The 19920-nt window shown below is 36.5% G+C and overlaps 1 protein-coding gene and 1 pseudogene across 1 annotated transcript in view; one reads left to right on the top strand and one right to left on the bottom strand.

Annotated features, from left to right (window-relative positions):
* The window catches only part of TRAPPC11 (trafficking protein particle complex 11), a 55313-nt gene that overhangs the window by 6040 nt on the left and 29353 nt on the right, over positions 1-19920 (top strand). The window contains exons 3-17 of the mRNA XM_023220943.1: positions 598-767; positions 1406-1476; positions 2336-2450; positions 8681-8780; positions 9562-9635; positions 11872-11968; positions 13864-13997; positions 14640-14787; positions 16949-17042; positions 18195-18274; positions 18365-18443; positions 18524-18578; positions 18913-19058; positions 19302-19363; positions 19488-19620. Coding sequence (XP_023076711.1) covers positions 598-767; positions 1406-1476; positions 2336-2450; positions 8681-8780; positions 9562-9635; positions 11872-11968; positions 13864-13997; positions 14640-14787; positions 16949-17042; positions 18195-18274; positions 18365-18443; positions 18524-18578; positions 18913-19058; positions 19302-19363; positions 19488-19620 — 1558 coding nt within the window. The remainder of the gene's footprint in view (positions 1-597; positions 768-1405; positions 1477-2335; positions 2451-8680; positions 8781-9561; positions 9636-11871; positions 11969-13863; positions 13998-14639; positions 14788-16948; positions 17043-18194; positions 18275-18364; positions 18444-18523; positions 18579-18912; positions 19059-19301; positions 19364-19487; positions 19621-19920) is intronic.
* LOC111548522 lies at positions 10011-10123 on the bottom strand (annotated as a pseudogene).

The following is a 19920-nucleotide window of genomic DNA, read 5'->3' as shown; positions in this document are numbered from 1 at the left end:
GGGCTAACACTCAAATCCACAGCATCCTTTTCCCACTCTGTGGCACTTAGTGCTCAGATCCAAGTGACTCCTGGGAGGCTTCTGTTTAAGAATTGTTCTCTGCTTTTTACTTCATCCACAAGTGAGGTGAAATGCCATCACAGCAATATGTCTTTGAAATAAACAAAGCCATATTGGATTTTAAGTAATTTTTTTTTGAGCAGTTTTATAAGAACAGAAGCTGGAATGGTGAATAATATAAGTAGAACTTACCTGGAAATGGACTACTTTTTTTTTTTTTTTTTTTTTTTTTTTTACAAAGTATTTGAGACCCTTGACATCATTAGACATGCATCATCATTTTATGCATTCAGTTATGGGGCTGATAGAAACTCTTTGGCTTTAGTCATTCTTTAAATGGGAAGTATCGCTTCTCCAGGGTTGAGAGTCCACCTTCAACACTTACTAGTTCTTTCTGAATCTGTAAGCCTGAGTTTCCTAATCAAAAACGGGAGGTGTGTATATTGAATGAGATCAATGCACAGAAAGTGCTTGGCACTCAGTAACAGGTGGTTTCTGCTGCTCTCATGTAACTTCAATTTCTGCCAATGTTTGCAGAGAACTTCATATGAGTGGTACATTCCTAAGGGGATCTTAAAGACTGGCTGGATGAATAAGCATCTGAATCTGGTGCCAGCCCTGGTGGTTGTGTTCTATGAACTGGACTGGGATGAGCCTCAGTGGAAAGAAAAGCAGTCTGAGTGTGCCACCAGAGTGGAGATAGTCAGGTATGATCTTTTGTGTCAGGGCGGCTATTTCAGTTTGCACATGTGTGTTATTCACTAGCATTTCTTGAAGGCAGTGGAGTACCGTTCAGACTGCAGTAGTCACCTTGGGGATTGACTTCCAATTAATCTTGTTCTCTTCCTCACAGGTAGCGTAATTATCGACCGTATGTAATGCTGAGTATGTGAAGAAATTTAGAAGACTAATTGGTCTCAATTTCCAAATGTTTTTCTTGTATTTATTATCTTTTTTGGAGACATAGTAATTTACTGTTTAGTTTCTTAAAATACTTTGCTTTATCACTATTTAAGTTTCAAATAATTAATTCTTTTGGGTGACTACTCTGCAGTGTATCACCATAAAGAAGTAAGTTGCATTATAACTTTTACCTAAAAGTATAAGTTAATCTTTTCCTTTTAAGGAAGATTTTTAAGATTAGAAGATGTGAGATCATACTTTTAGAATTTAAATCATTGTGACATGTATGTGCTTTGTGTGCAGGAAAAGATTTCTTCTGATCTTGGTTTTTTTAGTTGAAATTTATCTTCAGTTGAATTACCAAGGTTGTATTTTATGTGAAGTCATGAATACATTTTTTTAAGTTAAAATAATTAATGTTATTATTGCTTTTTTATTGCAGGCAAAGTTTACAAGGAAGAAACACAAAAGTTGCAGTCGTTCTGATTCAGAAGAAAACCCCTTTGCCCCCAGGTATCAAAAGTCTATTTAATTAATTAATTGTTTCATACCTCCAATTCTTATTAAAGGGAGATAGGGGTTTTTTGGATGTTTAAATCTTTTATGCGTTCAGTTACAGGGCTGATAGTGTGTTAACTTTAAAAAGCACCAATGATACATAGGCAAATGCTAACTAAAAAATTAAAGATAGTAAAGAATGCAAATCTTAAGTCCTCTTCCCCTAGTTCCACTTGTCTTCTTATGTAGGGGATATAGGAAGGCATGTTTAATTCACAAAACAATTAAATAGCTTGAATGCTTTTACAAGAGTATAATTTTTTTTGGCTTCCAAAGCTTTCCCAAAAAGAATATAATTTACTTATCTAAGATAGATTTGAAACTGTATTTTATGAAATTTTTTCATTAGTTTTCTGTAAGGCAAAGAAAAAGGGTGGATTTGTAGTTTTCTCTTGGAAAATGTCTTAGTTTCAGATTCTTATTTCCCCTTTCCCAGACTTTTGTAGACCAAAATATATTTTTGTTTCTGTGTTGAAACTTACAGCATCCAAAATGGTTTTGGAGACTTCTTTCATGAATTATTGTTTCCAGTTTTAGTTATGGTTTTTGAAATAGTTAAGTGGTATATCTGTTGGCATTACTTGGCCACCTATCCTGGCTCCGTAGAAAATTCCAGTGTTTTCCTGAAAGGCATATACTGTGTGACCTCTAAGAACCACACAGAGCTCTCAAGGAACCCGTGAGTCCTGTTGATGTGATAAAAGCCGTTTGGGTTTTTATTCCTAATTCTATTGTTCAGACTTGGGGAAATACTTATTTGGGAAGCACATTAGTTATTTTATTTCTCATTCATCTTGATGGGGATTATCAACAGGAGAAGACGTCATTGCTTCAGAAAGGGCTGCAGCTTTATGCAATGCATGTGAGCTCTCAGGAAAGTCTTTGTTTGTACTGCCGCACACCGACCACCTTGTGGGTTATATTATAAGGTAAGTAGAGGTCTTTTAAAGTTTTGTTTTTTTAGATTATTAAGAATTGAAAAATTGGTAGCTTAGACCCATTTATGTTTTTAAAAAATCATGTTCATGAAAAACATTCATATGATACAAAGGCTATGGAGTAAAAATAAAAGTCTCTTTTGTCAAATTCTTAACCCTCTCCAATTCCCGGAGGTAACCAATATCAACAGTTTCTTAAGTTTCCTTCCAAAAAAATGTCTTTTTGTATAGGAACAAATGTATGTATTTCTTTATAGTATCCATGCCACAAACACAAAAACATAAATGTGCTCGTATGATAGACAGTGATCTTCCACTTAACCTTACCTCATGGACACTCTTCCATATGTGCATCTAGGTCAACTTTATTTAAAGAAACAAAGTTTGTACGTTTTTCCATTATACTTTCCAGTAATTACCTAATGTCCTTGAGTGACATGTCTGTCCTCTTTTATGAGAGTGTCTCCATTCCATTCTGGCCTCTTTTTGCTTCATTCTTGAGATGTTGATGTATCTATGTAAGTAATTTTTTAGGAAGGGTCTGAGCCCTATCATATCTTAAATATCTTTATAAAGCCTTTGTGTGTAAAGGACAGATTACCTGGAGACACATTACCTCAAAAATTACATGACCATTATTCATTGTTTTGTAGCATTTATTGTTACACAGAAGTTTTGTAGTAGTACATTTTATGCTAGGATATATTTAGATATGAATATTTTCATTGATTTTGACTGTAAAATGGTTTTCCTTTTTCATTCTGCATGTGTCCTTTGTTAACTCATGAAGAATTTTATTTAATTTTGATTATTGCTTCTCTTGCATTTGTTTCTTTCTCGGAAGCAAACCTCTGAAAATGATCTGCTGCAGGAGGTTACCTGGCCTTCTCACTGGTATATAAATGACCAGGCTTCTAAGAAAGAGAAGCGTAGATTTAGCAGAGAACATGCAGAGGAATGGGATCAAATGAAAAGATGAATTGCAAAGAAACTTAAATGCAGTTAGCAAAATAAACCTTCCCACTGGAAGCAGTCAACAGTAGAGTTCACACCACAGGAAATCAAGTCAGTGGTGCCGAAGATAACATTGAGATAATTGCTTGGAATTCAGAGGAAAAGAATAAATGAGTTTTGTTCCTTAAATGCAGACATATTACCAATAGGGAACAGAGAGAAGAGAGGGCCAGCTGGTAGCACACGCAGGCAGCGTTTCTTTCCACCGAGGCTCATCCCAGCATCACACCTGGCCTCAACTCTCCAGGCCGGGACGGCTCCCCCTTGACTCTGCACTTCAGTGCTTTCCTATTCGCAGTGCTGTTCCTTGTCAGATGCTGTCATAGTCATGCCCACCTGGCAGCTCTCCTTTTCTGGGCTCTCTCTTACTCGACATTTAAGGCTTCAATGAAGCCTTCGTTAGAAAGCCATTGTCCTCTGTGCTACACCCTGCCATAATGACTCTTCACCGAGCAGCATTACCTTCCAGAGACTATTTGGCAATGCCTGGAGACTTTTATGATTGCTACAACTGAGGGGGTTGCTGTATTGGGTTCTAGTGGGTAGAGGCCAGGGATGTTGCCATACACTGTACAGTGTACAGGACAGCCCTGCACAACAAAGAATTACCGGCCTGAAATGTCAGCAGTGCTGAGCTTGAGAACCCTACCTTAACCATCAGTGATCTTGCCTGCCTCAGCTTTCAAATTTAGGTGGTTATGGATTCCAGACAAACAGAGGATGGGGCCCTGCCCTTAACCACTTGCAGTTTTGTTGTGGATAATGAAACAGCTACATAAGGAGTACTTTGTTAAAATAGCGGATGTAAACAGCAAGTTCCCCGGGTCCATGGCCTCCAGTGTGTGGATACGAGATGGGGAGTGCATAAGACAGTCCATTGGAGATAAGGAAACACATAGACCCTTTCTTCAGATTTGTATTTTATCTTCAGAGGGAGAGTAAAGCTGAATATCAGGACGTCTTCATCTCATTGATCTGGGAGGGAAGTAGCAGACTACTGAAGGCACACTTATTCCTGTGCTTTCAGAGCCTTTTGAGGTATTACATATACGTGCTACAATGATTGCATTAGTGTTTTTTTAAGTGTCAGAATGTTAGAATCTTTATAAAACTTGTGTAATGCATTGGGAGTGATTGTGAAAATCTTTTGTATTGGAGAAGTTTGCTGATCATTTCAAAGCAAAAGGCAGGAGTTGTCCAAGTTAATGATTCGAGTAAGCATTTTTCTTTTATTAAAAAGGAAGTGTTCCCAACGTTCAGACCTTTCCTCTTAGGACAGTAGGCTGCCTGTGTCATGCTTACTAGCAACTGTTTAAAAACCACACACGTACTTTGCTTTTCAAGACAAAGGTGACAGTTGAATAATGAGTAAGAAAGCAAATGATTCTCAGAGAAAAGTTGTGCTATAGAGAGAACATGCCAAAAATGGCTCTGGAAAATTTTGGAAGCAGTTTTCTTTTCTTTTTTTTTTTAAGATGGAGTCTCATTCTGTCACCCAGGCTGGGGTGCAGTGGCACGATCTCAGGTCACTGCAACCTCCGCCCCCCAGGTTCAAGTGATTCTCCTGCCTCAGCCTCCCAAGTAGCTGGGATTACAGGCCATCTTGACCAGGCTGGTCTCGAACTCCTGACCTTAGGTGACCCGCCCACCTCGGCCTCCCAAAGTGCTGGGATTACAGGTGTGAGCCACTGTTCCCAGCCTTGAAAGCAGTTTTCTAATTAGTTTAAAATTATTTGAAGCAAAGAATTTCAATGGGCCTGAACTCCGTTGTTAAAAATACAAAATAATGTATGCAGATATACAGATCCATGCAGTTAGATTTTTGTCTCTGATCTTCGTCTTTCCATAAATTAAAAATCGGAACTGCTGTAAGCATTTGGCTGGGCGGGGACGGTATTGAAGCAGTATTTCAGTCTCCCTTCTGTCCCCTTTTACTGAAAAGGTGGAGGGGAAAGGAAGAAAGGATGTAAGGACCCCACCCCTCATCCCCCCTAGCCCCAACTGCTGCTCCTGCTTCTGCTCTTGTGCCTTTTATTTGCAGTCTTTAGCACATGATCTACCTTCAATATAACTTCCTTTTAAGTACACAGTAGTTCCTCCTTTTGTCCTCCAAAGTTGTGTGAATATTTTTGCCTCTTAGGTACTTTACAAAATTCAAGAACACCCCTTTTAGACATAAATCTGCATCTATAACTTAGAAGCTAGAATGTCCTAGAATGTCCTTTACCTGAAAACTGGTAGCTCCTCTCTTTCCTGGAATCAGTGCTAGTTTTTCAAAGTTAGTTGCAGTGGCTAAAATATATGTTTGTATGCTCTGAAAAATGTGCTTACTTGATATGTTAGTGCAGTGGTAGCAGAAAATGGACTCCAGGTGATTTTTATATTATTATTGCCAAGGGTAAATATACATGTTTTCTAATAAGTTAGAATAGGGAGCAGTTTGTAATTAAAAGTTTAACCTAAATTATCTGGTAGGATAAATTCTATTTCAGGACAGGTCAAACAATAAAATATAGATAACTGTGCGTATTTGTATATAGGTATGTACGTGTGCATCTTGTCTAGCTCAAAACAAGTTGATCAGGTTCCTACCTTCATAAAGAAGCTGATTTAAATGTGGAGACCGAAAGCATCCTTGTTAAATCCCACAGAGCACTGCAAGTGTAAATTCTGTAATATAGTTTGTAAGTTTTACAGGATTTCAGAGAAGAAATGAATAGATGCGATCTGGGAAGGTTTAAGGAAGAGGAAGGTCTGCAACTTGCTTGAAGGTGTGGATTAGTGGGAGGAAGTAGTGTTTATTTCGGACAGAGGAATGTCATAAAAAAGCATGGACATTTGAAGTTCAGCTGGTTTAAATCACTAAACAAGAAGACTGAATCAGTTGGATTTTTTTTATTGTAGAACAAAGAACACTCAAGGTCTCTTTCCTTAAAAGAGCATTCTTAATTGTTTGGTGTTGCCTTAATAGCCTAATGTTTGAGTATCTGGTAAAAGAATTAGTCTTTTCACCAACCCCCTTATGTCTTGACCAGATTTGTCATTTCTTTCTTTATGTTTGTGAATTATAAGGTTATAAGGTTTTCTCCAAATAAACCTCAAATAATGAAGAAGTGTATGAATTAAAAAGTGGAAGCCTTACAACACTTACGCTCTATATCCCGTGATGTTGCTGTAGCCTGTCATGGTTAACGCGAGGGGAAGATTCGACTCTGTGTCCCTCAGTTAAGAGGAAATAATAGCACTTACCAGGCCTGCTTACTCTCAGTCTTCTGTATTGACTGTTTAACGGGTATTTTATCTCTTAAGTGCACATTCAGCTTGAAAACTAAAACCACACTTATCTTTGGTATTTACTGAGACAATCTAGATTAATACTGATTCTCTGTTGAGAAGGATTTTTTTTTTTTTTTTTAATCATTCAGAATAGCCTGTAGACATATTTCTGGCTACCATAACATTAGACATTCTAGTCAGTGCCTTGTTGCTGTTTGCAATTTTTTTTTTTTTTTTTGAGACGGAGTCTCACTCTGTCGCCCAGTCTGTAGTACAGTGGCATCATCTCCATTAATTGCAAACTCCACCTCCTGGGTTCATGCCAGTCTCCTGCCGTAGCCTCCCGAGTAGCTGGGAATACAGGCGCCTGCCACCACGCCTGGCTAATTTTTTGTATTTTTAGTAGAGATGGGATTTCACCGTGTTAGCCAGGCTGGTCTCGATCTCCTGACCTTGTGATCTCCCCGCCTCGGCCTCCCAAAGTGCTGGGATTACAGGCGTGAGCCACTGCGCCCGGCCCCCATTTGCAAAATTTAAAGGACAACTTAGGTTAATACATTCCTTCACACATTATTTGGTTCAAGGTTGATTCTAATTTTGTCATATTTTAACATTTTTAAAACTACAGTTTTGAAAATAGAAAAATCTTAAAAGGCCGGACATGGGGGCTCGTGCCTGTAATCCCAACACTTTGGGAGGTTGAGGCAGTTGGATTGCTTGAGTCCAGGAAAATTTGATACCAGCCTGGGCAACATGGCAAAACCTTGTCTCTACAAAAAATATAAAAATTAGCTGTGTGTGGTCATGTATGCCTGTAGTTCTAGCTACTCTGGAGGCTGAGGTGGGTGGATCACTTGAGCCCAGGAGGCTGAGGCTGCAGTGAGACTTGATCCCACTACTGCACTCCAGCCTGGGCAACAGAGCGGGACCCTGTCTCAAAATAAATAAATAAATAAAATTGTAACCTAGAAAAGCAAATTTAAAATATAATATCTGATATTTAAGTTCGTCTTTTATCTGGCTATGAGTTCTGCTTTCTTTCATGCCCTAGGCAGATAACTCCTGATGACTTCTTTTCACCAAAGAAAACTTGAGTTGTGTATCCATCTCTAGTCAGATTTTCTTGTTCCTATGTAGGTTATAGAATGATGGACGATTTAAATCACACAAATGTTTTCACCTTATTTGCCAGTTCTCATTTTTGGTTCTTTGCCCATTAGTTTTCTTATTCCTTTAAATCCTAAATACTAAAATCACAAAAAAAGTGAAATCTAATTGAGTAATAATTTTTTTTCAGACTTTTTATAAAAATATAAAATAGTAGGGCAAATGTCCTTTTAGAGATTCCAACCAAATTTTAGGCCGGGAGCAGTGGCTCACACTTGTGATCCTAATCCCAGCACTTTGGGAGGACAAGGTGGGCGGATCACTTGAGGTCAGGAGATCGAGACCAGCCTGGCTGGCCAACATGATAAAACTCACCTCAACTAAAAATACAAAAATTAACTAGGCGTTGTGGCACATGCCTGTAGTCCCAGCTACCCGGGAGGCTGAGACACAAGAATCGCTTGAACCAGGGAAGTGGAAGTTGCAGTGAACCAAGATTGTGTCACTGCACTCCAGCCTGGGTGACAGAGCCAGACCCTGTCTCAAAAAAAAAACACATTACCAAGTGTTTATGAGTCAGAAAAAGGTATTTTTATTTGTTGTATCCTGTATTATAAATAATTTTAAATGGCTTTTGGATGGTCTTGTTTTTAGACTTTTTAATCTGAAAATTCAGTTATCTTTTGCTTCACTTTGTCTTATTCATAATGTAAAATAGATATTTCTGTCACTGTTTTACTTTCAGGTCTCACAAATATGATTCTTGAAAAGTTTGGTTTAAAATAACTGTAATATTTAAATGCTGGTTTGGTTTTTTTTAACAGATTGGAAAATGCCTTTTATGAACATGCACAGACTTATTACTATACTGAGATCAGAAGAGTGAAATCTCATAAAGAATTTTTGAATAAAACAACACACCAGGTACGTGATTTTTTGCAATAATAGAAGCATTCTAGAGTGGATTATTACTATTTTTGAGGTGACATGTTGTTAATACTTTAATTGATTTGTTTTTCTAAGACCACCAGAGTGGGCACAAAAGAACCAGCGAGTAGGCAAGGCTAAAAGCAAAACTGCATATTTATTCTTTGGTCATCTAGCTTCAGGGACCGGAGCTGGGGGGGGGGAATTTCTAATACAGTCCCGACAAGAGTGGGGGCTGAGAAAGCCCGCCCCCCCCCCTCGCATCTGCTGGGAGCGACTTTTCTAGGAGTGGAAGGGCAATAGGCGGGGCACGGGCTTGTCGGGGGAGGGGGGCCGCTCCGCAGGTGCCACCAGGTAAATCTTGGTCTCCTCGGGTTGAGGTCACCTGGTGCATGCCTGATTAATCTGCACCTTCCCCGGCGTCAGCTGCATTCTCGCACACACGGGAAGAGTTGGTGGTGAAGAAGAACCCGGAAGTGCACCATCCTGCCTCCGTTCGTCCAAACATTAATGTTTTCAATGGTTTCAACATTTCTAAAGTTTTTTTACAGCTTTTAAAAATTAATTTGTTTTTAAAGTAGACTCTTTGCTCTTAAAGTTCTTAAAGGTAGATTTTTATAGCCTTCTTAACTGTACCCTTACTTGTGGGAATAATTCTTGGATTTCAGTTTTGAATATTTTTCTTCATTCTTTTATGTTTCCTCGTAATAAACATTATTATAATTTTCACATTTTAAATAGAATATGTATAATAGTGATTTTTTTTGTCTCTTTTTAGCTTTTATTTGTTAGGCATCAGTTCAAAATAGCTTTCTTCAGTGAGTTGAAACAAGATACACAAAATGCGCTGAAGTAAGTTGTTAAGCTTTCAAACTAAATGTTTCCTATTTTTATATTAACAATAACATGAAATGGCGATTTCTGAATCTCAACCAAACTATAAATAATTTTAAAGTGTTCATATTGCTTAGATTTAGGAATTAGTCTAGAGATGAATGGAATATAATATTTTAGGATTTTAAAAAATTTTCATTTTTATTATTGGAAGTAAATTTCATTGGGTCATAAAGCTTTCTGGTTTGATTAATTAAATTTTGTGAGCCACAGAAATGTAATATTAAAATTTCCCCCATCTTCTTGACTATTTTTTATGTGTATATTCAGTAAAATTCTTGTAAGAGACTGATTTAAACATTATCTAAATCAGATTTGACTTTTTTTCCCAAAATAAATTTTTAAATGTACCTCTTTGTGAATTTGCACATCCTCCTTGTTCAGGAGCCATGCTAATCTTCTCTGTATTGCTCCAGTTTTAGTATATGTGCTGCTGAAGTGAGCATCAGCCTGTTGATTTTTATAGGTTTATATTACTAGTACATTTATTGAATTCAAGTATTTTTTAATTTAAAAAATTTTAATATCAGTTGCATCATTTTCCATTTGAAGTCTCTGCTTAGAGCTTTGAAGATTAGTTGCAGATGTTTTGGCAGTGGTTAAACATTTTAGTCCTTTGCTTTTACCAAGGAGAATTTAATGAAACTTGACCTCTTTGTAGCTTTAACTTCGTTTTTGAAGACAAAGGTATTAAAAACAGCTATTTATCCCAGAATTGAGAAGGGGAAAGAAAAATAGAAATAAAGATAATTTTAGTATTCACAGGAATATTGCAGAAATATTTTAGCTTTGTTGTTTTGAGAGGTTTAAGGACCAGAGCACCAAGTTGTGTTTCCTAAATCTCAACAACTTCATATAACTGGCTTTAATGTAGTTTATTTGTATTGTTTTGAGACAGAGTTTTGCTCTTGCTGCCCAGGCTGGAGTGCAGTGGCACAGTCTCGGCTCACTGCAACCTCTGCCTACCGGATACAAGTGATTCTTCTGTCCCATCCTCCTGAGTAGCTGGGACTATCAGCACCTGCCACCATGCCCAGCTAATTTTTATATTTTTAGTAGAGACAGGGTTTCACCATGTTGGCCATGCTGGTCTTGAACCCCCGACCTCAGATGAGCCGCCCATCTTGGCCTCCCAAAATGCTGGATTTACAGGTGTGAGCCACTGCGCCTGGCCTGTAGTTCATTTTTATGGATGATATTAGTTTAAATCCTTCAATTTCAGTTCTGTTCAAAAATAATTCTGGAAAGAAATACTTTTACCTGGAGAAGTTATGAACAGACTTTTTCTATGAAAAGCCTGTTTTGAGATTTTCTCATCACCTTCCACGTGCAAGGTAGGCCCTGTTCCTACCAGGCCCTCCTTTCTCACCATCCTTCTCCTTCAGTATGAGCTGCCCTGAGGACGTTTTTCTCTCCTCTGTAGACTTTCCCTGAGGCCAGTAATATTCACTTAACCTGTAGAGGTACTTGGGGTTAAAAAGCTGTTAACCTGTACTGTCTTTTTTTTTTTTTTTTTTTGAGATGAAGTCTCGCTCTGTCACCTGGGCTGGAGTGCAGTGGCACAATCTCAGCTCACTGCAACCTCTCCCTCCTGGGTTCAAGGGATTCTCCTGCCTCAAGTTCCTGAGTAGCTGGGATTACAGGCATGTGCTACCACACCTGGCTAATTTTTGTGTTTTTTAGTGGAGATGGGGTTTCACCACATTAGCCAGGCTGATCGCAAACTCCTGACCTCGAGTGATCCGCCCACGTCAACCTCCCAAAGTGCTGGGATTACAGGTGTGAGCCACCGTGCCCGGCTGACCTGTGCTGTCTTGATATCACCTTTGCTAATACAATTTCTATTTGTTTGAGAGCTTGTAATGGTACTTTAGAATACTTATGTTTTTTAGCAGAATGCTGATTTTTCTGGACAGTTGTCCAATTTCCTTTTTTAAGTTACCCGTTTGTTATTGACCGATGTTGATGATGAAAATAACAATGCACATGTCATGGTTCTGTTCTTTATGAAATCATTGATTCCTCTCACATATATTTGTTAATAGCTCATTTATCACGAAATCAGAGATTGACATTATTGAGCTCTTGAGCACTCAGAAATGTTGAGTAACTGTTCTGTTATTTCTAGTGATTTGGTTGTAGAAATTGTTTATTAAACTAATTCATAACATTATTAACCACCCTCCCCATTTAGGAATTATAGGACCGCCTATAATCTTGTACACGAATTGAGAGCCCATGAAACTAATATTCTGGAAATTAAGACTATGGCAGGATTTATAAACTACAAGGTAATAGTTCTGCTTCCAAATACAGGGAATTTGTGTTTAAATATTAAATGATCTTTTTGAAATTTGAACATCAAAATTAGTTTCTTGCTCTGAAAAGTTAGTATTTGATTAATTATGATCTCTCCTTTTATATCCTTTTTCTCAGAAGGGCCTTGATTCTTAGTAGCCTATTTGTAGTAGTTGTGTTTTGAATTGATAAGTTCTAGAGGTTTCTAAAGTTTGGAAGATTTTTTAGTTTTTGTTTATTTGTTTTTCAGTGGGAGCAAGGATGAGTTGAGAATAAAACTGCCTGTATTACTGGGTTTTAAAAGATAAAAGTATTAGAACTGTGTGACTGTTTCTTGGTTTAATGGCACAGAAAAGGTGTATCTATTCACCTTAGAGGAAACTTTTCTTGTTTTTTGAGACTGAGTTTCGCTCTGTCGTCAGGCTGGAGTGCAGTGGTGGGATTTCGACTCACTGGAACCTCTGCCTCCCGGGTTCAAGCGATTCTTCTGCCTCAGCTTTCCGAGTAGCTGGGACTACAGGCATGCGCTGCCACACCCAGCTAATTTTTGCATTTTTAGTAGAGATGAGGCTTCACCATGTTGGCCAGGATGGTTTCGATCTCTTGACCTCGTGATCCACCCGTCTCGGCCTCCCAAAGTGCTGGGATTACAGGTGTGAGCCACTGTGCCCGGCCAGAGGAAACTTTTATACCTACTGTTTGAGCATTTTATTTTGAGATTGTGCATCACAGGAATAGATGCCTTCAGAAGTCAAGCAACAGCTATTTGGTTTGCTTTTAGTTTTTTCACATTCGTATTAAAGATGCCTGACACTGTGTTGGTGATGTACGGCTAAATAGATGCTTTAATTCACTGTTTTTTTTCCTAATAGGAAAAGATTAGAAACAACCCAATTATAAGTGATTGGTTATGTAAATTATAACTGCAAACAAAGGAATATTAAAAGCTATTGAGAATAAGGCAGCTCTATGTAGTGATATGGAATGATACCCAAAATATATTGCAAGATGAATAAAGTCACAGATTAGCATATTTAGTGTGATGTTATTATTTATATAAAAACAATAGTTTTATAGAAAGGCACACACATACTTATCTGTGTAGAATATATCAGGAAGCATATGGCAGAAACTGCCTCTAGAAAGGGAAATTAGATGGCTGAGGGACAGGAATGGATGAGAGACTGACTCTTCATATGTTCCTTTGTACTTAAAAAATAAAAGTGAAAATTGTAACAAGCATATGGAAATACATTTAGGCTTTGTTTCTTCCTTTTTTCCTTTTACCCCAAGTACGTAAATATTAGTACTGTTTTGAAATAGCGTACCAGACACAAAATTTTCAAGAATTTCTGTAATACTTGTTTGATATAGAGGTAACGTTGCTTTAATTATGCTACAGAAAATCTTTAGCTTTATGGCAAATCTAAAACTGAAAATTGATCAGCCTTTTCTGTTACCTGTTGGGAAAATTGATCAGCCTTTTCTGTTACCTGTTGGGAAAATTGATCAGCCTTTTCTGTTACCTGTTGGGAAAATTGATCAGCCTTTTCTGTTACCTGTTGGACATCGTTTATTTTAGTCCGTCTTTATGTTCTTCATTGGGGATAATTTAAAATTCTATTCCATATTTTTAAAAACCTTTTCTAAAGTTTAGAATAAATTATGTACAAACACTGAGTTATTTTATTTCATTTCTAAAAGGGATATATAACCTTTGGTTTTAGCATAACCATTCTGATGAGGAAAATTAATTGTATTGCAGAGAGCTTCAGAGAAGGAAATTTCAGTCTTTTTTTAATGTTATTCTCAAAATAGTTTTTAAACGAATATGCCTTTTGACTTTCTTTTTTTCTCTTTATTTTGGGATCAATTTTACATTTTGCAGATCTGTAGGCTGTGTTTTCAACACAACACCCCATTGGATGCAATTGCTCAGTTCCGGAAACACATCGACTTGTGTAAGAAAAAGATTGGAAGTGCAGAGTTGTCTTTTGAGCATGCTGCATGGATGTCTAAACAGTATGTTTTACATTGTACTTTTAGAATATTTTAAAAATAATATATAGTATTTGGAGAAATAGCATGGACTCTGGTTCTAAAACTGAACCAGGTTTTTGGTCACTAAGTAGGTTTTTGATGATGTAGCATAAGTATGTTTGTTTGTTTCTGGTAATACTGTAGATTGATATTGTATACAGTTCCTTAATGGCAATTACTTAGTTCATGGTACCATCTTTTTCATTCAACATATATTTATTGAGTCTCTACCATGTGTCTAGGTCCTGAGGATATAGCAGTAAACAAAATTCCTGCTGTCCTGGAGCTTACTTTTTGAGAATGAAGTTTAAAAATTGCTAAAATGAAATTGTTCCCAGGAACTTGGATGTATTTGTTTGAGTGGTAGGAACTATATTGAGATCTAGTTTGATGGTATATTTATGAAGACTTGTTAGAAGAGATGACTTAAATATAGAACCTATCTGTAACCTACAGTTAGTGTGTATTAATATTTACAGAGAAATTACAACAAATATTAACTGTTCATCACTAGCACCATTTTAATACAATCTGCTGAGGTTAAGATTCCCAGGATGAATTACCAGAAATAAGCTTCTTTTTCTTTTCATTCCTTTTTATTTCTTGATTTTTTTTTTCTTTAAGATTCCAGGCCTTTGGAGATTTATTTGATGAAGCGATTAAGTTAGGGTTAACAGCTATTCAAACTCAGAATCCCGGTTTCTATTACCAGCAGGCAGCATACTATGCCCAGGAGCGGAAACAGCTTGCAAAAAGCCTCTGTAACCACGAAGTAAGTTACTGACTCCGTATTATCTAGCACGTAGAAAAGTTATTCTTCTTTTGAAAGAAGCTAGAACTGATTGGTGTCGATAATTTTTTCCAAGTCTTTAAATTTAATGAGTTTTTATTTTTTATAGTTTTAGGAATTACATTGATTTTTGGTTTTAGCCCGAGTACTCTATTTTCACCTGTGAACTGAGCAGACATTTTTCTTTGAAGAACTGATTTATTTTTGGCAGTAAGTTAGTGACTATTTAGACAAGAGAAAATTACTTTAAAGTAAAAGCCGCATTTTCACCCTTGTTACGCTATAAATCCTATAAATCCATTGTTTTGTTTCTACGATCACTGCTGTAAGAGTTTGGAAATATGTTTTGACCCACTGGAGGGGATAACTTTTGACTTCTTTCTCTTCAACCCCAAATACTGGGGTTTCCTGTATGGAGACTCTTTTTTGGAGACGGGGTCTCGCTCTTGTTGCCCAGGCTGGAGTGCAGTGGCGCAATCTCGGCTCACTGCAGCCTCCACCTCTCGGGTTCAAGTGATGCTCCTGCCACAGCCTCCTGAGTAGCTGGGATTATAGGTGCCTGCCGCCACGCCGGGCTAATTTTTGTACGTTTAGTAGAGATGGGATTTCGCCATGTTGGCCAGGCTGGTTTCGAACTCCTGACCTCTGGTGATCCGCCCACCTTGGCCTTCCAAAGTGCTGGAATTACAGGCGTGAGCCACTGCGCCCGGCCTCCTGCATGGAGACGCTTTAAGAGTCTGAGGAATAGTGTTAATTGCATAGTTTCTTAAACTTGATGTTTCATTTTGCCTTTTTCTTGGATGATTATGTTTAGATATCAGTTTTCCTATAAACACCTTTAAAATAAGAATGTGGTATACATATTTAATACATTTATATTTATGGAGTTACATCAGTTTATTTTCACTTAAAACCTGCAGTTCTCTGAAGATGAGTAAATATTATCAGTAGTACTATCTTTGAAACTGTTCCAAAAACAAATAGATTGTGTATTAATACTTAATGATTTTTTTATCTGAAATGATGAGTTAACTGTTTTTACCATGTTATTTGTATGATTTATAATTTTATTGTATGTATTATATTTCTAAAGTTTGGCATATTCTAATTTGAACACAGTATTTTAAAAAGTGATTAAAACTAGATTTTATAAGAATGTAAGGAACTGGGCATTAATAAATATCACTGGTTAAAATGTAAAATAATATTTCCATCAAATAATAATTTGAGAAGCTTTAAAACTATGCATATCTTTTGACCTAGAATTTAATTTTTGGAGATACTAAGGCGGCTAATAAATTCTGAGATAAGTACCAAAATTTATATAAAGTTGTTCTCACAGATTTATTAATTGTAAAATAGAAATAAGATGAATAGCTGTAGGGAATTCATTATAATATACACTAGCAAGCAGCCATGAAAAATGATGTTTTAGAAGAATATTTAATGCTGGGTTAAATATACGGAATATATTTAAATGAAAGAAGGAGGTTGAAAATTAATCATTAACAAATTTTTGCATGTGAAATCTGGAAGAATGATAACATACTTTCTTAATAGTGGGAGTTGGTAGCAGGTTTATAAGTAATTTAGATTTTCATCCTTTTCCTTTTGGATGTTTTCTACATTTTTCATGTGTTACATTTTGGTTTCAGAGGGAAAAGTTAAAAAGAAGAAAAAGCACTATAAATCTGTCAGTTCTGGTGCCAGAAATATTCCCCCACAATACAGCATTTAATACAGAAGTGATAAAGAGGGGAAATAGTGTCTTCTCTGGAAAACTCCTTGTAACATTGTTTTCATTTACACAAACAGCATGTATGCATGTGGAATAAATGTAGAACATAATCTGTAATATAGTTTTACTGGTTTATTAGAGCAAAGATTTTAAAAAGTGAAGAAATTACTGTGAAATATTCGTCAGAATCAGATTGATTTTTATAAGACTACCTAAATATTAAGTGAAACATTTTTAGCTTAATTTTTGTTAAAATTTATGTTAGAATATTCACAAATTTGATAATTGAATGTATGTTTGGTGGTTGTATTTATGAAAAGTTTTTTGTTCAATCCAAGATTGGGCAAGAGTTGATTTGCAATGAGTTCCATAAACTATTATTTAGGTTTGTGTTTTAATTTACAGGCTTCTGTAATGTATCCCAATCCTGATCCCTTAGAAACACAAACAGGCGTTCTTGACTTTTATGGACAAAGATCATGGCGACAAGGAATACTAAGTAAATAATTTTTCCCTCCATCCTTTCCTCTCAACCTCAAAAGGCAGCAATAGCTATAATAGATTTTCCATTGGCTGCATGTGCATAAGAAATTATGTTGAAGTAAAAATGTGTGCTTTTTAAACATTGTTTTCATTTTTAGAATGTTTTGTATGTATCACTGCATCTTAGAGTGACGTTATAATTAAAGTCGTTGATGTGATTAAAACATTTATCTGGGTGTGGTGGCACATGCCTGTAGTCCCATCTACTTGGGAGACTGAGGCGGAAGGATCACACCTGTGAACAGCCACTGCACTCCAGACCGGGCAACATAGTGAGACCTCATCTCAAAAAAAAAAACGTACAACATTTGAACATCTTTTGTTTTAAATGACACATGCCACTGCTGTCTTATTTCGATATTTTAATTCCAGTTAACTTTAACAATTGATTTGACTTTTTAAAACAGCATTAACTTGTATTACCTTAAAAACAATTTCTCTGCATTTTTTTAATGCTTTATACATAATTTAATTCAAGCAATTGAACTAGAACTGTTAAATTACTGGCTAGGCGAAGTGGCTCATGCCTGTAATCCCAGCACTTTGGGAGGCCAAGGCAGGAGGATTGCTTGAGGCCAGCCAGGAGTTTGAGACCAGCATGGGCAACATAGGGAGACCCCATCTCTACAAAAAAATAAAAAATTAGCCACACATAGTGGCACGTGCCTGTAGTCCCAGCTACTTGGAAGGCTGAGATGGGAGGATCACTTGAGCCTAAGAGGTTGATGCTGCAATGAGCTGTGATTGTACCGCTGCACTCCAGCCTGGGCAATAGAGCGAGACCCCATCTCAAAAAAAAGAAAAAAAGGAAATGATTTAATCTCCAGTGAGTGTATCCTCTATAGAGGATGATATTAACATTGCTTTTCAGATCATTGATTCCAGTAGGTAGAAGAACATGGAGCTCAATAATGTTCCCATCAGAACAGAACACAGAAGTTTCCATGTTAATAAAGCTGCCTCTTAGCATCTTTAAGATTCTAGAATGTTGAAGAATCTGAAATGATTATATTAAATAAAGGTTTCAAGGAGTGTACACATACAATATTCATGTGAACATTTATATTAAATGAGCTATCTAGAATGGGTTGTGTCTCATCTTACGCAGGTTTTGATCTTTCTGATCCTGAAAAAGAAAAGGTGGGAGTTCTTGCCATTCAGCTGAAGGAGAGAAATGTTGCTCACTCTGTAAGTTTTGTGTCCAATATAAACTATTTTTTACACTGTTAAAAAAATATATTTGTATTGCAATGTTTTGCACTCTACTTTTTCTACTAGGAAGTCATCATAACTCTCCTGAGTAATGCTGTCGCACAGTTTAAGAAGTATAAGTGCCCGCGAATGAAAAGTCACCTAAGTATGTATCCACAAATGTCACCATTGCATGCAACTTTGAATGACTTTAAATTACATACATAAATCTTCTTTCCTTTATAGTGGTTCAGATGGGAGAGGAATATTATTACGCAAAGGATTATACCAAAGCTTTGAAGTGAGTCTTGTTCACGATTTACTTTTACAAGTATTTGGATTATCTGAAGTGAAATTGAAATAGAAATTGTTGTGGAAGGAGTTTGTTTTTTCACGTTTATTTCTATTGCTGTTAAACTCCATTTTGTAATGTGTTTTCAAGTGCCATTAATGGCACAATCTTTTTCAGCATTTTAAGAAATCTCACGTTTAGCTAAATAGTAGAATAGCTGTTCAACCATCTCAGTAAGATTTTTCTAAACTTACATAAAATGAGGAAAGTACTTTTTTCTCCATGAACTCTTCAAACCCTTTCTTGTGAAGCCGGTTCAGTATTACATTTTGTCGTCTTTGAGGTTGCTGGATTATGTGATGTGTGATTATCGGAGTGAAGGGTGGTGGACTCTGCTCACGTCTATATTAACTACAGCTCTGAAGTGCTCCTACCTCATGGCTCAATTAAAGGATTACATTACTTACTCCCTAGAACTCCTTGGCAGAGGTAACCTGATGTTTTTTGAGTAAAATTCTTGATATATAAAATTATTTAGCATCTTCAAGCTTTTTAAAATGTAAAGAATAATTTGGTTCCAGAGAATTAGTATACTTTTACTATGTGTTTATCACTGTGCTTAGTCATCTTAAAGAGGTATTTATTGTTATATAAAGTTTTAAAAACAATAAATGGGGGTAGTAGACTTAATTATAAGTACTTACAATGTTTTTCCTTCATTGTTCATACTAGCTTCAACTCTGAAAGATGACCAAAAGTCTCGGATAGAAAAGAACCTCATAAATGTTTTAATGGTAGGTTGGAATTATTTATATAGAGTGTGGTGTTAGGAATATGTATACCTATATCTGTATCAACTAATGCAAGTTGTCGTTTTTTTCAACTAGTTGAATGAATGTTAACTCTGTGTTGATGCAGAATGAAAGTCCGGATCCAGAACCCGACTGTGATATCTTCGCTGTGAAAACTGCTCAGAAGCTGTGGGCAGACCGGATTTCTCTGGCTGGCAGCAATATTTTCACAATAGGAGTACAGGACTTTGTGCCATTTGGTAGGTAGCTAACATCTACAGTATGATGTCAGAGAAATTGTCTTTTTCTACAAAATGAATAGATGCGAAATAATAAACATAAAAGTCAAGAAAGAATTTTCAAAGTATAATCATGTTATAGATAAACTGGTTTTTGTGTATGTATCCCCTCAGTGACTTATAAAGATAGTTAGGATCTTAAATACTTAATTTATGTTTTAAGATATACTTTGCTCATTTGTAGTTCAGGTGTTATTGGAAACACTTGATACTTACTTAAAAGGTTGTGCTTTACTGTCTAGGTAGGTATTTTGAAATAAT

This window comes from Piliocolobus tephrosceles, chromosome 3, assembly GCF_002776525.5.
Source record: "Piliocolobus tephrosceles isolate RC106 chromosome 3, ASM277652v3, whole genome shotgun sequence".
Classification (NCBI taxonomy): Eukaryota; Metazoa; Chordata; class Mammalia; order Primates; family Cercopithecidae; genus Piliocolobus; species Piliocolobus tephrosceles.
Note: the sequence above shows the minus strand (reverse complement) of the source record. Positions and strands in the feature narration are given on the sequence as shown.